Below are 20,010 nucleotides of genomic sequence, written 5' to 3' on the forward strand. Positions count from 1 at the left end.
CTATACCGCAGCCTGCGCTGCGCCTCCTGAAATCTCGCGATATTTCGACAGAGGCGACTTAGAGACGCGTCGGGAGCGCCGAGGCAGTGGGGGCTGGCGGGCGCCGGCGCCGGGAAGGGACAGGTCAGGCGGGGAGGGCGGTCGCGTGCTGCCTGCGCCACTCGGGCTCGGGCAGAGCCGGGTTCCCGGAGCCCGGAGGAGGCAGGTAGCCGGCGCGGCCCTCCTGGCCGGCGAGGCGGCTCCAGGTGGCGGCCGCTGAGTCGACCCGCGCGTCACCTGGGCCCGGGAGGGCTGTGACAGGTGCGCGGACGGGCGCGGCGCTCGCCGGCTCCCCGGCCCGCCCCCTCCGGGCCTCGCCCGCCAGGACTCGGGATGAGCTGCGGGCCCCAGCTGAGCGGCTCCGGCTCCTGGCGCCTGGCGCTGTCGCCGCCCAAGAGCGGCCGCCGCCCCTGAGGGAAGGAGGGAGGGACCGGCCGCTGACCCTGGGCATGAGCCGGACGCGGCGTCCGTGGCTGGACTGAAGCGCCGACATGAACCTGCACCAGGTGCTCACCGGCGCGGTGAACCCGGGCGACCACTGCTTCTCCGTGGGCAGCGTCGGCGATCAGCGCTTCACGGTGAGTGAGCGAGGCGCCCGGGACCGCCCCGCGCCCCGGAATCGGCCGGGTTCGGCCCGGAATGACAGGCAGAGGCCGAGAGCGCCTCGTTTTCCCCACTGGGGTCCCCCCGCCCCCGCTCCAGCACCCCCGCGCCCCCCTGGAGGTCCCCGCCCCCTGGGCCCAGGCCCAGCTGACCTTTGAGAGCGAAGGAGGCAAAAACATTCCATCCTTGAGGTCCTTCCTCTAAGGAGCCAGAACTCGGATGTTAGAATGTTTTACAGGATTTTAGAAGTGACTGGAATGGTTTATCAGAGTCGTTTTTCTAAAACTCATTGTTGAGTAATGTGGCGCTGGGGGTCTGGGGGAGGTCTTTTTATTTCCTCACTCCAGAGGCTCAACTTGGCAAGTTTAGAAGTAGTTAGGATCGGTTTCATATTTTAACTTAAGGTCAAGTATCTGTGTGGCTGAAAGGAGTGGGTGTCTTCAAACAATTACTGATTATTTGCCACCAGCGACAAATGCTGAGTGGAAATAGAGTGAAAGTGTTCTTCACTTATTTTCCTTTCACATACACAAGGAGTAACTTTGGAAACAATCACCTTTCATAAAAAATTCACTCCTACCAGCCTTTGAATTCCATATGTAAGAGTTACTGGGCCTGGGAAACTTTTATTTACTTTCCATCACTCACATTAATTACTGAAAGTTTCATTGCTGTTTTTCAGTGAAACTTCAGTTTTAATGTTAGATCCAAGTTAAGGTTTCTGGAAGTCACTTTCCATTGCTCTTCATCAGATATTGGGAGGGAACGGTGCCCCAAACTTCTAGCCACCCACTGGTATGGTGGCATTTTCTGCCTAAAGTAGTTTTTAGAATAATTTCAAAATCCAAGTCAATATTGCACATGAGACCCTTTATCTGAACATATTTATAATGCTGATGATTTCTGCTACAACTCATGAGACCATCCTGTAGTTTTGATTAAAAGTGAAACTTATTTTACATAAAAAGTGAAACAAGTAAGCGGCTTGATAGGTGCCCTGGGTTTTCTGACCTGTTTTGGACTTTTATGTGTGATTTTCATCAGTCGGAGTAAATAGGTATTATTTATCATGTGTAGGCATTTAATGTCAGAATTGTGCTCTTAGATCTGTGCCAGTCAAATACTTTACTTTCACATAGTCTGTACCTCCCTCGTAGCGTGACTCATACATACCTCAGCTTGCACTGGACGCTAGCAGATTTAGAGATTCTAATGCTAAATGTTAACCTAGCCTGAGTATTCAGAAGAGTGAACTCTGAAGGTCTGTTAGCAACGACAGTCTTCCAGTCCTTGGGCATTGATCTCTCCTCTAGCTTTTAGAAGGGGGAAATAAACAGCATCCTAGGAAGTTTTATTAGTGGGAGGTTATAAGACTCTACTTGCATTCTCTGCCATCTCCTAAAGTTACATGAGTGCCTCTTCAATGAAAATTTAAGAACTCTTTTTAAGAAAACAGTTACAGGTGTAGAGTGGTTTTGATTTGCATTTCCATGATAATGAGCAAGCACTTTATCCTTTTAAAATTGCTTTTTTTTCCATGTTAAAATGCAGAATCTATTGTTAAGGCCTTAACTTTAGTTTTAATAGCTTTTGAGAAATATCTCAAAATTCAGATTTACTTGTGGAAGGGACTTGAGATCTTCTTGCCAGCCCCCTTCCTTTTGGGACTTTGTGCATTCTCTACAGAAAATCTTGTGTCTGTAATTCCTCCCTTTGCATGTTTGCAGATACCTTTACCCATTCTTGTTTTGAAAGATTGCAAGAGAGCAAATCCTGTTATTTGAATAAGGTCTGACAGGTTTTAAGTTCAGATGAAATTCAATGCCATTTCTCATGGATTCTGGATTTTAAACTATGCAATTACTGATATGGTTAGTATATCTAAGTATTAGATGCTTTTTTTGCTAATTAAACTGGCATCAAACTATTGACTTTTGCTGAGTATGAATGCTTCTGGCAGGTGTGACCATATCTCTAAGACTTTCAGGGCACTTTATTTACACTTTTAGTATATCATGACCAGTTTGTCTTTTGTATGTGTTCCAATTTCATTGTGAGAACCTCGAGTGGTTATTGAGAGTCTGGTGACACCAAAAAGTACAATCATTACCTGCATTTGATTTCCATCCTAGTTCCTTATAGTCATGAGCAAGTTCTCTTACAGTCATTGCATTTCTCTTTTCTGATTTGTAAAATGGGTTTAGCAGTACCTGCTCAGAGGGTTGATAAATGAAAAAGTGCTAAGTTCACTGTTTAACTCATGTAAAACCTTTTAAAATGTCAGGTATCTTTGAGGAAAGCATCCCTGGATCCAGTTAGGAAAAACTACTGACCATTTGAGAGCCGCTAACCAACCAAGTGCTTTCCATTTCCAGCCTCAGATGCTTTCTAGGCTACAGGTTCAGCTTGGAGTTGGATTCTGTCTCCAGACTCACATCCTTTGCTCTTGCAGGGGGTTTCACTTTTCCTCTCTCTAGATGGCAATATGGAAATCCTATACCAACTAGATTCTATTTAATGGTTTAATATATCAAGTTTGTGGTGCAAAAGTTGACATTTCATGAATCTGGGTGAAAGGATAGTATATGCTTAAGTTAATCTCAATGTGTAATGGAAAGATAAATGCAAGTAAAATGTGAACTGAATAGCCATGGAAGCTAGCATGTTTGGTGTTTTAATTTGGTAACTTTTACTGTAGGTAAACTGAGGTCCTGCATAATATAATGGAATGGGAAGGAAGGGGGATGTGGTCAGGGCCCTAAGCCTCCATGAACGTGTTTTTAGCTTGGGTCACCCCCCTTAACTAGGAAAGGAAGTTTGGTGTTTCCCTTATTGGAACCCTAAGACTATCAACTTGGTTCATGTGAGTTCCCTCTGTGCCACATACACCTGGTGTGGCATTTAACCCTGCCTTAGTGTACCTGGGAAAGACAAATGCCCAATCTCAAATGTTCCTACCTGGAAAACATTGACTTTATTTTTTTTTTATTTTTTAAACCAAAGTCATGGTATATATATATTTTTAAGATTTTTTTATTTGTTTATACAAGCAGTGGGTACAGTCAGAAGCATGGGAGGGTGAGAGAATTCACCAGAGCCAGAGTGGGGAGCAGAGCAGACAGAAGGACCGAAGTACACTGCTGAGGGGAGCAGCCGCAGGAGAGGTCTGCGCACCATGTGGGACCCTCCTCCGGTGGCTGGGGAGCAGCCCGGGATCGAACTGGCCCTGCAGAGGCTGCTGGCAGCTTTGCAACCCAGCGCTCAATGAGGCCCAAAACATTGACATTAAATGGTTGGTTTTGATGAAATTGAAACAACACATTTGCATTTGAAAAAGATCTCTGCTATGTAAAATGGAAGGGGAGTCTCTTTGAAATTCATATTTGTCCATTATCTAAATAGATAACTTAATACCTTCTGCCCTAGGAGGGATGTCCTCTTAATTTTTGTTATGTCCAGCCTCCTGTGACTTATTTTGGAAATGTGTCCTCCGGGTGTCAGTGCCCATGCAAAGGTGTCATTTTTAGATGGGGAATTTCAAGTTATTCCTTCCACTCCTGCTAAATGAAGGTATATGGAGTTGGAGCAGAGCTCTTTTTCAGATGTTACCATTAGCCCTTGGTTATGGTTTGAGTTGCCTTGGTAGGGATTTAGTGTCTGTTTAAATGGGTAATTGAAACATCTACCCTTTCTGTTGGCCCTAGAGGTCAACAAGCTGTTGCCAGTTGGCTAACCCCTACCCCTAACTACTGCATTTTAAGTTTCGTTAGTAAATGAAAAGTTATCCAGTAGTTATCCTGTCCTAAACCTGGGGACCCCTGTTTCCCTCTTAGGGTGCGTGCGCACACACAAATAGAATATCGAGAATTATAAAATTAAGGTTGTATTCATCTTATCCCTAGCTCATAGAAAATGCTTGGTAAACACTTCAAAACACTGGTGCTTTGAAATAGTTGAAATAGTTTAGATTTGAGTCCAAATAAAATGCTTCTATTATATTAAATTTTCTTTCAAATTTCTCTGTCATTAATCATTTACCATCAGTATCATAGGAGTATGTGAGATTTCAGGTACATTCAGAAAACATTTTTTCCTTATTGCTTGAATGCTTCACTCAGTTTTCCTTGTTAATTTCATACTGTTAGAGTGACATTATGTAAGCAACCTGGGTCTGATTTGTTACACCTTGTTTTTAGAATAAGAAGTGTTTTATTTATAAAAGATGACTAGTAAGTTAAAAAGAGACCATTAGTTACCTAGCATCTAGACAGTTCCGTGCCTACTGGAGTCAGAGTAAGCGCTTTAATATTTGAGAGCTTTTTCCCCTTTTCATCTCTTTTTCCGTAGTTGGTGTTCAAACTGTATTTTGAATAAAATGGAAAAGCAGGTAATTTCTGAGGGAGAGACAGATTGTGTTAATAACTAGGACTTCCTGTCTCTAGTTTGGAATTTTAACACATTTGCTACAGGATGGAAAGCAAATATGCAGTAGTGCCAGGCTCTCTTTTGTATGAAACAATCCAGTGTTCCCAGTCCAGGGGATCTAGAGTGAAGTCAAAAGACAGACTGCAACTATCCGGGTGTTGGTAGAACACATGGAAGCTGAATTAGCATTCTCTTTCTTGGCTTTTTCTCATAATAAGGATTGTAGTTTAACTTGTGTTCATACTAAGGTAGTCTTCATTGGTAGGAGGATGAAAAGGATTTTTTTGGGGAGACCCCGGTGGTCTTTGGGCAAATGGGGAAAGGTTGCTGCTGTTTACATCTGGAGACAGAGGAAGATCTTTGTGATACTCATTTGGCATTAAATACAAAACTTTAGAAAATATGTCTAATTTTAAATTATTGTGTTTTAAACAGTGTTTAAGTACCTTTATAATTATAGCAGTAATATTCTTATATTTTTAAAAATGAGAACACCATTGCAACATACCAAAACATACCAAACAAGTCATTTAACCAGGAAATAAACAAGGAAGAAATTCTTTGAAAAATTTACCCTGGTATGGCTAGTTAAAACAAAGGTCAATGTAAATAGGAAATCTAAATGTTTTACAGAAGCCATAGGGTTTTCAAATTAGATTAATGTTACAGTTTTGGATATTTTTTGAAATTTAGAAATTTTTAGAAGGTTTTCTGCCAAAAGTTAAAATTAAAAATCATTTGTTGATTATATGCTTGATAGATATTACTATATATCTTGTTTAGTCTCAAAGTTAGTAAACCTGTTATTGCATATGCCTGATAAAAGGATTTTCATTTGATTAGTGATGTTGAACACCTTTTTTTTAATGTATCTATTGACCATTTCTATGTCTTCTTGGAAAGATGTCTCTTCAAGTCCTTTGCTCAGTTTTTAAATCCTTTTTTTTTTTTTTTTTTTTTTTTGCTATTAAGTTGTAGGAGTTCTTTGTGTTAATATTAGATACTATTTATCAGATACAGTTCACAAATATTTTCTTCCAATTCATTTTGCTGATTTTTTTCTTGCTATATATGGAAGATTTTTAGTTCATTGTGGTCCCAGTTGTGCTTTTTGGTGTCATATCCAAAAAAAAACCCACTAAGACCAATGTTAAGTAGCTTTTTTTGTTTTGTTTTGTTTTTTAATAGAGGCATGTTTTATTTGTTTGTTTGTTTGTTTTGTTTATACAAGCACTGGGTACAGTCAGAAGCATGGGAGGGTGAGAGAATTCACCAGAGCCAGAGCGGGGAGCAGAGCAGGCAGAAGGACTGAAGTACACTGCTGAGGGGAGCAGCGGGCGGCAGGAGAGGTCTGCGAGCCATGTGGGAACCTCCTTCCTTGGCTGGGGAGCAGCCGGGGATCGAACCGGCACCTCAGAGGCCACGGGCAGCTTCGCAACCCAGCGCTCAACCGCTGCGCCACCAGGGAGGCCCCCAATGTTAAGTAGCTTTCCACTTATGTTTTGGAAGAGTTTTATGGTTTTAGGTTTTATGTTAAAGACTAATCCATTTTGGGGCCTCCCTGGTGGCACAAGGGGTTAAGCACTGCATATGAAGCAATCTGCAGCATCTGCAGCATGAGTTCGATCCTCGGCCAGCCAGGAAGCTACCCACATGGCACAGCAGGCTTCTCCTGTCTCCCCCTATGTTCCCCTCAGCAGTTTATTTTGGTCAGTCTGCCTGTTCTGTTCCCCACTCTGTCTCTGGTGAATCCTTTCACCCCCTGCATCTGTGGCTTGTACCTCAGCTCTTGTATGCATACATAAAAATAATTCTTTAAAAAAAAAAGGACTAATCCATTTTGAGTTGATTTTTGTGTATGATGTAAGGGTTCAATTTCTTTCTTATGTATGTGTATGTGAATATTTCATTTTCGTATCACCACTTAGGACAATATTCCTTTCCCCATACGTATTCTTGGTGTCTTTGTTGAAGGTTAGTTGAGTATAAATGCATGGGTTTATGTTAGAGTGCTCCATTCTGTTCCTTTGGACTATGTGTCTGTTTTTGTCAGTATCGTACTGTTTTCATTACAACAGTTTTGTAATGTTCAGTATGCTGTGTTTTACTCTTTTTGATGTTTTCTAATTGTTGTGTGTATGGAAACGACACTGATTTTTTAAGTCGATTTTGTATTGCCAACTTTGCTGAATTCATTTTTTAGTTCTAACAGTTTTGATGAGCCCTCGTTTCTTTTAGTCGGGAATAATATTAAAGACCAAGATCAAAATGCTAGTTGATCTCATTTCTACTGGAATGACTTTGCATTTTGTCCTGTCAGTGGAGAGGACTAGCAAATACACATGTATATGCTCAGAGCACATACATATATAATTTATTTATGCACATGAAAATATGTACATTTTTGGAAAACACCACTTGATACCAATATTTCCAATTCTAATCCAACCTTACTTGATTCTGTTGTGTCTTCCCCCATTTCATATCTTATTTTTCTAAACAGTGAGAAACTTAACTCATTTACTCAATTCTGTAATACCTCTAAAATAGTTTGAGACTTGCATTCTACATTTCACTGCAAGAAAAAAAAGAAACACCCTTATAATAAGACTTCAGGATTCTATTATCTCACCCTCCCTGTGAGATAATAGAAAACATACATTGTTCTTTGTTCCCACCCAGTTTCTGGCGGAACCCCTGCCTGTTCTGTTCCCTACTCTGTCTCTGGTGAATCCTCTGGTGTGTTAATAAATTCCTAAGTGATAAGAGCATTGGGAGCTTCTTCTGTTGTAATGAGGTGACTTTGGGTAGGGTGCTGGCTGGCTCTTGGATGGAGCTGGAAAGACCAAACTATGACTAGAAGTTTGGAATTTTCAACGCCATCTGTCATTTTCCAGAGAAAAAGAGAGGGACTCAAAATTAATAATTGATCATGACTACACATGAGGAAGCTTTCATAATATATCAATACACAGTATTCCTGCATTAGTCATGGTTTTACTTTCTCACAGTTTCAGCTATCTCTGGTCAACCTTCTTAAAATATTACATATAATATGTTGAGAGAGACCCCCACATTCTGGCAACTGTTAGGGTAGCATATTGTTGTTGTTCATTGTTCTATTTTGTTACTAGTGATTGTGTATCTGTTACTGTGCATAATTTATAATTAAACTATCATGGGTATATTGTACAGGAAAAAAAAACACTATATAAAGGGCTTTGTACTTTCTGTGGTTTCAGGCATCTGTTGGGGGTTTTGGACTATTTCCACTGTTACTGGGGGAGACTATTACATATGGACTTTTGGAAAATTCTAGATTATTAACCACATCCATGTACCAGGAGGGTGATAAGCCCCATACTCAACAGAAGCTTATGTACTTGTTACCCTCCCAGACTTGCCCTATGTTATTCTTTATCTGACTTTTCGTTTGTATCCTTTATCATAACCTTTAACAGAGTGGTAAACTTAAATGTTTCTCCTTGTCCTGTGCCCTAGCTGATCGTCTGTATTGCTGTATCTCACCTGTGGCAAATTTAGGTGTTTTCCTGAGTTCTGTGAATTGCTTTAGCAAGTAACCTAATCTAAGCTTGGTTATTGGACCTGTATAACCTATAGAGGTGTACTTGTGCGCAGCATCTGAGGTAGAGGAGTCTTGAGGGACAGAGCTCTCAACCTGTGGGATTTGACACTAACTCCAGGTAGCCAGTGTCAGAATTGATTTAAACTGTAGGACACAGTTGATGTCACAGAATTGGTTGGTGTGGTTAAACACCCTCCTCCAACTCCCCATTTTGTTGTTGGAAATGTTATAAATGTGGTATTAGTGTAAGAGTAAAGGAAAAACACAGGAGACAAGTCTAGTTGTTGTTGGTCTCACTGCCAAAGATTGAAAACATATGCTCAAAGTCTGTTTCATAACTTAGTTCCTGCCATCTTTCTTTTAGTTGGATATAGTATTCACTTAAAATGTAATTGGCTTATTTGTTTTACTCCACCCCCCCATTTCGACTGGTTTAGTATAATATTTCAAATATGTATGTCAACCTGTTTTCAAAAGTCATAAAGTGTAAAAAGTTGTACTCAGAAGTATTAACTATTTCTTCCATTCCATTGTTCCCTTCTTTGTAGGTAACCAACTTTATTGTTCCCTGCTTTTATATTTCCTGTGTTTCTTTTTGAAATGCTAAGCAGATACAAGATACAAGTACTTTTTCTTATTTTTCCTTACACAAACAGTAACATTTACATATTGTTTTGTACTTTGAGTTTTTCCATTTAATAGTAAATCCCCCAGAAATCTCTCCATCGGCTCATAGATTTTGTCCTCCTTCATTTGTCAGCTGTATAATATTCCACTGTGGATATGTACCTTAATTCAGTCAGTATTTTATGCATAGCAGATTTTTTTTTTTTTTTTTTTTTTTTTTGTGAAACCCTCGCCGGCGGCCGGGGATTGAACCGGCACTGCAGAGGCTGCGGGCAGCCTCGCAACCCAGCGCTCAACTGCTACACCACCAGGGGAGGCCCCATAGCAGAATTTTTTTAATGTCAAGGGACAAAAACAATCAGAAATTAAAATATAATTTTAATATTATGAATACTGCAGTACTTTTTAAAAAAAATATAAACTGTTGAAAATATAACACTAATTCAGGAAAATATTCTATAATTCAAAGTTAGTAGCTGGCAAGATTTCTACTTTATTTTTTCAATTCACTGTATTTATTTATTTTATTTATTTTTTACATTATTTTTCATTTTTGCACAATGTATGCACTTTCATCTTGGTTCTATGGGGAATATTTATTTATTTTTAATTGGGTACAGGCCAGATGCGCGGGAGGGTGAGTGGATTCACCAGAGACAGAGAGGGGAACAGAACAGGCAGATGGACTGAAATACACTAGTGAGGGGAGCAGCAGGCAAGACTGGAGAGGTCTGCCGCGCCATGTGGGTATCTCCGCGGCCGGCCAGTATCCAACCCGCACTGCAGAGGTTGCGGATAGTTTCACAGTGCTGCGCTCAACTGCCTGTACCACCAGGGGAGGCCCCCCTAGTCTAGTAATTTATTGCCATTCACTAAGTTGCATTTCTGAGAAAAGAAAGTGAGGGCTAAATGAGAGAAAAAGAAATTCTCACTGTTACTTCAGTCTTCTACATTCCAGATGAAAATCAGTAATTATTACTTGATTTAAAGTTTACCAGTGCTAGAAAGATAAGCTTTGTACTTTCTACTATTGGCATGGAGAAAAAGCCAAGTCACAGGTAGCAATAGATAATATAGCAGTAGTAAAAGAACAAGTGAAATCCAGAACTGACAAAGTCTGTGAATATTAATGAAGTGTTAATTGTATTTAAGGTTGGCATCTTGCTCTCTACAGATTTAGGTGTTTATTTTCAGGATGACTGCATTTGTCAACTTTGCATATGCTTAATACTTGTATCAAACATTTTGTGAGGTACTTCAGCATTAACACAGACTTAATGCAGGAAAATTTAGAGTTATTACTGACATAAATAGTTGCAACACAGTATCTACAAGTAAGTAGATAATTCCAGGCATAATAAAAGAAAGGCAAAGTTCTGAACATGAATATTTTTTTAATATTCAAGTTCATAGAAACTACCAAAAAATTGTCTAAAAGGAGTAAATCTAAATTATAAATATTCAAAATTTATCATGTTATTTTGGGAAAAAGTGACAATTAGTATCTTATCAAAATTTATTATTGAAGATGAAACCAGTTTTTAAGATACGAAGACAAGAGTATTATGAATGGAAATTTTTCTTTAGCTTTTAGAATTATACTTCGTAATAGGACTGTGACAGACCTTATGATCCTGTGGTGGATATTTATATAGATGAACAAACATCATGAGACTTTTGTTTACTGAGACAGTTTTTTCCATAATTTGATACTAGTGGAACCAACTGATTGTTCCCAATTCCTTTTAGGAAATTTCTACCATGCTTAACTAGGTAATGTGGTAAATAGCCCTAGACATAGCCCTAGAGCAAGAATCAGGAGACTCGGTTCTCAAACCCATTCTGCCACTGAAGACTCTTCTCAGCCTATTTGGGCCTCAGTTTTCTTGTCTGTAATATGAGCAGTTTATTTCTGTGTTCTCTCAAGTCTCTCTTGTAATATTTTTGATAGTTGTGCAGAACCATTTGGTGGAAATTAAGGTCATAATATGCATATTAAGTATAATGTTTTAATTTTTCTTACATTAAGTAAGGTATACATGCAAATGCAAATGTGATGAGGCAGTAAAGAGTTACTAAAACTCGGGACTTAATCAGGATGGAAAATAGTTTGTGATAGTTGTTTTATTGTCAATACTGTACTGCGTGCTGGACTATAATACATGAATTATAGGAGAGCAGCCTTGTACTCTGTAATGAAAGAAATTCCTATGATCTAAGAAGGGAGGAGAAACAGCTCCAAAAGAATTTTGGCTCGGAAGAGTTCTGCTAATCATAAAATTCACTAAAAATGTTAGACAATTTGTGAACTGTATGTTTTTATTTTTTTGACTATTTTGAGCTTTTTTTTTTCAATAATTAAATACTTTGTTCCATAGTTATTTATAAAGCAGACTCTTCAGAGTACAAGGGAACAAGATTCTCTTGACCCTTGCCTTTTTGTCTAGAAACTTACCTTCTGGTATTGGAAAGGGATAAATTAAAAGATTTGTAAATTGTGACATGCTATGAAGAAGTATAAGCAGAAATGTGATGGGAAGTAATGAGAGAGGGAAAGAGAATGAATGAGAATGACTGGGAATTCAGATCTGAATGACGAAAAGAAGCTAACTAGGCAGTGACCAGGTAGAGAGAATAGACAATGGAAAATACCTTGAGGTACAAAAAGATTGAAATGCCCAAGGAACAGAAAGAATGCAGCATTGGGACAGGAATCATTTGAGTGAAATAAAAAAAGGAAGGGTAACTTGATACTGGTTTGAGATTTAGGACAATTATTTTGGATTTTAACTATGGTCAGGAGTTGAGAATTTATTCAAAGTGCAGCAGGGAAACTATTGATGGGATTTAAGCCAGGAAAAGCACTTGGTGTAGTAAACATCTTTAAAAGATGGCGCTTCTGTTTGTGTGGAAATCAATAGGGGGAAGCAAGACTATATGGAAACAGTCAGTCTATTCGCGATAGTGCAGGAAAAAGATTACAGTAGTTAGACAAGGACAGTCACATTCAATGAAGATAGAAGAAGTGGGAAAAAAAAAAAAGGTAGAAGAGGTGATCCGAACTGATATATATTTTACAGATGGAACTAAGTTTCCTAATGGGACTGTATATGGTAGATAAGAGAAATATTTCCAAATAGTGCAGATAATTTTCTTAAGGATGTTTAAAATGAGTCTTAAAAATAACTATTAATGCTGTTATTCTACACAATACATTTTTTTCTTGACTGTTACCATTTTTTTATTTCATTTTTTTCTTTCTCTTTTTTTAGGCTTATGCATCTGGATGTGATATTGTAATACTGGGAAGTGATTTTGAAAGATTACAGATAATCCCAGGAGCTAAACATGGAAATATTCAAGTGGGATGTGTAGATTGTTCAATGCAGCAAGGCAAGGTTAGTAATCTTATGGCAGTACACTATTTGTTTTGATTATGTTTTCAGTCAAGATAGTCTCTTATTGTGTATTTCCATTGAAATATGCTTACTTTTCTTTAATCACATGTACCTACACATTTCTTTCACTCTAGAGATTATCAGGAATTCTGTTGTTATGTAATTTGGAAATGTATCATTAATTTCTCTATAGTTGATAACACACATATAACATTTCCTACACAACAAGGCATAAGCATATTAAAAAATTGATAGGATTGAGGGAAAAAAGTGAACAGTTTGTTTACAAATAAACTATTGAAGAGAAATAATTTGTTAGAGATGTTCTTTGTAAACAGGTAGTAATCTTATAAGTTCTGGATAAACTGCAAAAATGAAGATTAAACTATTCTAAACTCTTTAATTTTTTATTTATTCCAAGTCTGTGAGAAACATCTCGACTTCTGTTTGCATATGAAAATTAAAAAGTAAACTTGAAAGTAAAACAGGAATGACAAAAGAAATAAGTCATATGATTCTATGTCAAGTTAAATACAGTTCTATATAGACGGAGAACTGGGAGAATCAACTCATAGGCAGCTCTATAAATAGCTCTATAAAGGCATCGTTGGCCAGTCTGGGTGAACTGTATCTAGACTGGACTGACCTATGCAAAAGCATTTAATATTTTTGCTAGATATTTAAATACATTATTTTACTATATGATGACACTAGTACATTTTGTGTGAGGAACCAAAATGAACACAGTCCTTCTATTTTTAATTTAGTCATTTCTAATAAACCTGTCAGTTTGCAAAATTAATTTTTAGAACCTAGTTGAAAGATAGTAGTTTTTGCTCTTGCACTCTTTGCCATTTTGTTAGACTATTGTTTTTGTTTTTTGGTTACTCTTGTATTCCTTTTAATATTGTTGTAAGTGTCTTACCAGTCTGTCTTTTGTTCATGGTTTTTATTTCTCTGTCATAATACAATGATTTTTATTACAGCATGTTAAAAGTGCTTGAGACATTTTCCCCTCCTCCTTCATATTTGTTTGATCTCCTAGCTCTACACTTCTATAATCTTTATTATTGTATGAAAAGTTTGTTTATGCCATCTAGATTCATATAGTGCTGGTTAACTTTGGAAATCTAATTTTAATAATTTCCAGTGAGAACTGTATTTTTGTGATAAAATAGGTTACATGACAACTCACGTTTAAATGAAGTCATTTGGTTTTGTAGTCTTTCTAATAGAGGGCAAATATCCTTTGCTACATAGATAAAAGTATACTCAATGGATTCTCTAGGGTATCAGGAAGAAAAACTGCAAGTTCTCATACCCGCTGGGTTTGTGTTTAAGAAAAAATTTGCTTGACACCATGGGCATTGTGTGTCATTACTGTCTTTTTCTTTGTAGTACTATGAAATTAATTTTCTTGAGAAAAGTCATCTGCATTTATCTTGTTACTCATTTGCTTAAAAACATTCTTAGCTTTCTATTATTTTGCAAGAGTTCAAATTGTTCGCCTTGTCCTGAGACCCTCTGCAACTTGTCTCATATCTGCTCTTTTGGCCTTGTGTCTGCTATTCTCTTAAGAAGGACACTGTCTTCTGGCTGGGCTGGTAGTCAGTCACCTCCAAATGTACATTCTTTTAATCTTAACATACTGTATCGTATTTCTAAAATTGAATGTTTGCTGCCCTTTGAAATCCTGCCCTCACTCAAACTAAATGCCCCAGACCAACTAACTCCAGGCACATTTTTCTATCTTTCTAAGAACTCCTCAGAACACTTTGGAATACCCTTTGAAAGCACTTTTTTTCATATGTGATATTACGTCCTCATTATTTTTTTTCTTAATTTTTTTTAAATTTTATACATTTTTTACATCATTTTTCATTTTTGCACAATGCATGCATTTTCATCTTCATTATAGTCCCCCATACAATTCCCACCCCCCTTGTTTTGATCCTACTCCCTCCTTTCCTCCCCCATAGTTGCTTGTTGATTTTGAATTTTACTTTATTGTAAGTATTCTTTTTCCTGGTCACTTATTTAGGTTTTCTGAATTCCTGCTATGAGTGAGACCATCCAGTATTTTTCTTTTTCTTTCTGGCTTATTTCACTGAGCATGATCCCTTCCAGCTCCATCCATGTTGCTGCAAATTGCATGAGTTTATCTTTTTTGATTGCTGAGTGTTATTCCATTGTGTATATATGCACCACATCTTCTTGATCAGTCATCTATTTTTGGTACATCCTCATTCTTTACTCCCTCTTCTTTAGCTTATATGTTCCTATTTTTATTCTTACTTTATCACTGTATCTGTTTTTCTGTCTATTTGATTTCTGGTATTTCATTGTCCGTCATTTGTGACTCACTTAAGCTCCTGTAGTAATTACTTTAAAAAGAGAGTTATTGAATATTATGCTTCATTGATTTAAAAGAGCAATATTTACAGATATTCAAATAAAGTATTGAAAAAAATACTCTTTAGGGAGTTAGTTCCCAAATTTTAGAAACTTACGTATATACTGACAGAATTATGAACCTTGAGGACACCTAGCCCAAAAACTGATTTTAAAATTGTGTTAAAGCCCATACGTGACTAGACCACTTCTGTACATTTTGTCCAAGGAAATTAACATTTACTATGTGTCTTATATAATCACAAAATTTTACAAAATTTATAAAATTTGTATTTTATAAAATTTGCAAACAAATTATTTCAATACTCAAAATACTCTATTAGGAGATAGTACTGTGCATACTATAAATACAGATAAACAAAGGTTTAGAAAGATTAACTTGCTGGTAACACAGTTAGTAGTAAATGACAGTATTGGGATGCTGACTCGGAAGTATTGGTTTCTAAAATTGACATTCTCAGGTATTAGAGAATGAAGATGTTTGTGGTTGTATTTTAAGTTATAGTATTCATTTCTTTTGTCCTTTTGTTTCACAAGTAAGTTAACATATCCATAAGTTTTTTTTTCCTTTTTCTTTTTAAAAGATTGCAGCATCCTATGGAAATGTTATCTCTGTTTTTGAACCAGTTAACCTACCGAAGCAAAAGAAAAATTTGGTCAGTAATTTATCATTTTTCTTTTAGGAATTTAAATGTCTTGAGTATTAAAAGATACTATTTTTAGTAGTATAAAATCAGTGTTCATCAATAAATCATTGTGTGTACATAATTAGAGATATAAATTAACATCACTTCCATAATGAAAATGTGTTTAAGTCTTTCATTGCAATAAAATTAAACATAATTGTCATGATGACTTACCTTGAAATGTTCTGTTCTTTTTCCTTCTGATATTTTTCACTTATAATAAAAATTGGAAAAGTCAAAATCTTTAGGTTTGGCAGTTACTTCATTGTTAGTTACAAATATTGCCCAGTCATCGGGACACTTTTTATTTTATTGTCTCTTTTATATGATTTTCTGCCTTTTTAAAGTGCATTTTGTTTTTAAAGTTACGTGTTGTAATTGTAGAGTCTTAGCATACCTCTAAGATTTATTTTCTTGCATTTGTTATATCATGTCATTGTTAACAGGATACTGAATTTTTTTTGTTTATAAAGATTATATTCAGAAATAGTTCTGAAAACTGGTTAAAATATTAAGGGAATATATATATATATATTAAGGCCATATATAAATATATATTTTTATATATATATTTTTTTAAGGGCAAAGTTATATATATATATATATTTTTTTAAGGGCAAAGTATATTGGGTGCTTTATTGCCCTTAAATATAACAGACACACCAGATTATTTTACCCTTTTCTCCTGAAGATTAAATTAGTGATTTAAACCATTGTAAAGACCATAGTTTAGTCTAAGAAGCATTTCATTAGGTGTCATAAGACTGATTTCTTTCTTTTTTTGTTTTCTAGCTATTTGAATTTAAGCAAGTCAGCCTTTCTGTACTCTTTGCTTAATTCTGAAATTGATTAATATCTATTCATGGGGAAAGTATAAGGCAGAAATCATGTTAAAAGTTGTGTGAAAGTGTTAACTGTAAAAAATTAAAGTGTCTTATTAATAGACATATTTTTAATGTAGCGTAATAATTTTCATCCTATTTATACTTAGTTTGCTAGTGTCTTATAAATTCTCTCTAACTTAGTTTGGTAGCTGTTATTTTTTTCTTTTTTGCAAGTAAAAATATTTTTTTTTTCCCCCATCAATAAGGCATCCGACCACGAAACTAAAGATTAAAAAAAACACACACAAAATAACAATATATATATTTTTTTATTTTTAAGTATGAGAATTGTTTTCCCTTTCTTGTTTTAATGAAAATATTTTCTCTGGGTTAACTGACAGCATTTTAAAATTTCATATAAGAGCAATCCACAGATCTTTCTTGATTTCTATTTATGTTATATATTACTTAATGAATCCAATATTAGAGCCCCTATAACCTTCTGAATTAGTAATTGACAGTATTGAGAATAATTTTTAAAGATTGTTGCCCCATTCAGGGCATTGGTTTTTAAATTATTCTCAACATACATTTATTTAATGAACTGACTTTTCAGACAACAGTATGTTTGTTAAAAAGCCTTTACTGCTAAGGGCAGAATCGAGAATATAATTTTTGGCCTATTTTCCTGTATCATAATTGCTTAATATAATAGTGTCAAATACTAAAAAGAGGCATTTTGAAAAGCAGTGACATTGCTTTTGGAAGTGTTGAAAAAACTTGATAAATAAGGAGAAAAATGGATCAAAGGAAAATATCATAGACTTGAAAAATACACACAAATCTGTAATTCCAGATATAGCCTCAAAGAATATTTAGATCTTTGTTTAAAAAAAGATTTTCCTGGGCCTCCCCTGGTGGTGCAGCGGTTGAACGCTGGGCTGCAAGGCTGCCCGCAGCCTCTGCAGCGCCGGTTCGTTCCCCAGCCGCCGGCAAGGGTCCCACCAAAAAAAAAAAAAAAAGAATTTCCTTTTATTTGTACATTCTGGAAGAATATTCTTTTAAGAGGATGGATACTTGTATACGAGGAGTAAACTTCAGAATCACTAGTTGATGCATGTGCCAGATGCTGCCCTGGGGATTTCTAAACCTGTGGTTGTGCCTAGGAGCTTTTGTATGTCTTGTTTTAGAAGTGGTTCTAACATGTGCTGTGATTGAGAGCCGTTTCTGAAAGTCAGTGTTCATAAAATGGCATTCTTCAAGCAACTTGTATCAAAATCACTTGGGAGTGTTGATTTAAAGTGCGGATTCGTGTCCTGTCTTGTTTCTTTTATGCCTGATGCTTTGTGCAGGTGTCTCAGAAATTTGAACTTTTAACAAACTTCTCAGGCTAGTCTTGTCCTAAAGTATAAGAACCTTTATATTAGGAGAGTGTTTATGGGTCTCAATCTATTAGTGGTTCATGAAATCAACTTAGTAGCCCTCAACTGGTCAAAAAAAATTTTTTTTTGAATGGTATTGCTTTAAGGAGTGAAAAGACCTTAATAATAGAATATTGAAAATGTTATATCTCTTCTTCTGAATTTTTGCAAGTCTGTTATGATTTCAGGTGGGGGTGAAATATTAACAGAGGGAAGCCACATACACCAGAGACAAAGACATATTTAAAATTAAACCTTCGTCACTATAATAATAAAGTAGTAAAATAATAATAATAATAAAGTAATAATTACAATTTTAAAGGACAACATGAGATGTGTTGTCCAAAGTGGGAAATACTGATTTGTTGTTTAAATATATAAAAAATAGACTTTTGGATTTATAGGAATGGCATTCTCTTACTAATCTCTAACACATACTCCTTTTATATTTTTTGACTGAATTGGCCTTTTTTTTCCTTAAAAATGACTGTATTAATGTATAAGAATAATATGGATGTGTACATTTGATAGAGAAAAGATATAATGAAAAGTGGCTAAATTTTTTTTCTCAATTTTAGGAATTATATAGTCAATGGCAGAAAAGTGGCCAGTTTTTTTTGGAGTCAAAAGCACACAATATAACTTGGGATCCCACAGGTAAGAAAAGGAGGAGAAATATCAGCAGTGTATTTCAGTCAATCTGCCTATTCTGTTCCCCACTCTGTCTCTGGTGAATTCCTCTCACCCTCCACACCTCTAACTGTACCCCAGTTATTGTATAGATAAATAAATCTTAAAAAAAAAAAGGAGGAGGATTAGCTGAAATGAAATATCACTTGCTGAGGCTGTTGGTTTCATGTATTTCATTTCTGCTTTTTGTGAGATTGCGGGGATCATGAAAGTAAGTTGAATAGATTGTGCATTTTTAGAGCTTATTGAAATGAGGGTAAAAATGCACTATCAGAGGAATATGTGTTGTCTTGGGAAGACATCATTAATTCTCTCTAGAGAATCAAAGTTTCAGGGGAGAGGAGCCTTTTGACCTGATAGTAGATAGATTTTAACAATGAGAAATGAAGGGCCTCCCCTGGTGGAGCAGCAGTTGAGCGCTGGGCTGAGAAGCTGCCCGCAGCCTCTGCAGCGCCAGTTCAACCCCTGGTGCAGGCGAGGGTCCCACATGGTGTGCAGACCTCTGCTGCTGCCCGCTGCGCCCCTCAGCAGTGTGTTTCGTCATTCTGCCTGTTCTGCTCCCCGCTCAGGCTGTGGTGAATTCCCTCACCCTCCCGCACTTCTGACTATACCCAGTGCTTGTATAAATAAATAAATCTTTAAAAAAAAAAAAGGAGAAATGAAATGGAGAAATGGAGCAGGAAGAAAGGAATGAATTCCAAAAAAAAGGATGTATATATCTGTTATTCATTTCTTCATTTAAAAACCTTTCCAAACCCAATTTAGCCAGTCTACCACAGAGAACACAGGTGTAAAGATAGAGTTTGGTGGTGAGGAGATAGAATGCAGCTTATTATGCAAGGCTTTAAAGTCCTGCTGAGGAATTTGCATGTAATTCTTTCTAATTATCTCAAAACTATTACAGACTTTTAAAATTAGCTATTGATAAGCCAAGATTTATGGTTTTGTAAGATTTGTTTGTATTGTATTAATAACAGATCAGAGAGAATAAGAGAAATGTTATTTATAATTACCACTGGAAAATAGGCATTTATAGTATTCTAAATGATAAATAAGAAATTGTTTCAGTGTCTTTAAAATAGTAGGTGTTTAGCTGAATGAATAAGTAATGAAAAGAGTATATGAATATGGAATTCATTTGGATGATAGGAATGATAAGGATTTCATAATTTGAATGGATAGAATTGACTACTGGATGTCAGATTACTTTAAGAATATCTATAACTACAAGAAGAAGTGTTAGGATTGAGCTTGAGAGAGTGAAACATTTTCTTTGGGTGTATAGAATTTGAAATACTT

The 20,010-nt window shown here is 36.6% G+C and overlaps 1 protein-coding gene across 6 annotated transcripts in view; it reads left to right on the plus strand.

Annotated features, from left to right (window-relative positions):
- Positions 1-530: 530 nt before the first annotated feature.
- DMXL1 (Dmx like 1) overlaps positions 531-20,010 on the plus strand; it is a gene marked incomplete at both ends in the record, with an annotated part of 115,508 nt that continues 96,028 nt past the window's right edge. For all 6 annotated transcript variants that reach the window (XM_084252827.1, XM_084252828.1, XM_084252829.1 and 3 more), the window contains 4 exons: positions 531-617; positions 12,553-12,678; positions 15,675-15,746; positions 18,600-18,678. In XM_084252827.1, the coding sequence (XP_084108953.1) occupies positions 531-617; positions 12,553-12,678; positions 15,675-15,746; positions 18,600-18,678 (364 nt within the window). The remainder of the gene's footprint in view (positions 618-12,552; positions 12,679-15,674; positions 15,747-18,599; positions 18,679-20,010) is intronic.

This window comes from Talpa europaea, assembly GCF_964194135.1.
Source record: "Talpa europaea genome assembly, chromosome: 13".
NCBI classification, from domain to species: domain Eukaryota; kingdom Metazoa; phylum Chordata; class Mammalia; order Eulipotyphla; family Talpidae; genus Talpa; species Talpa europaea.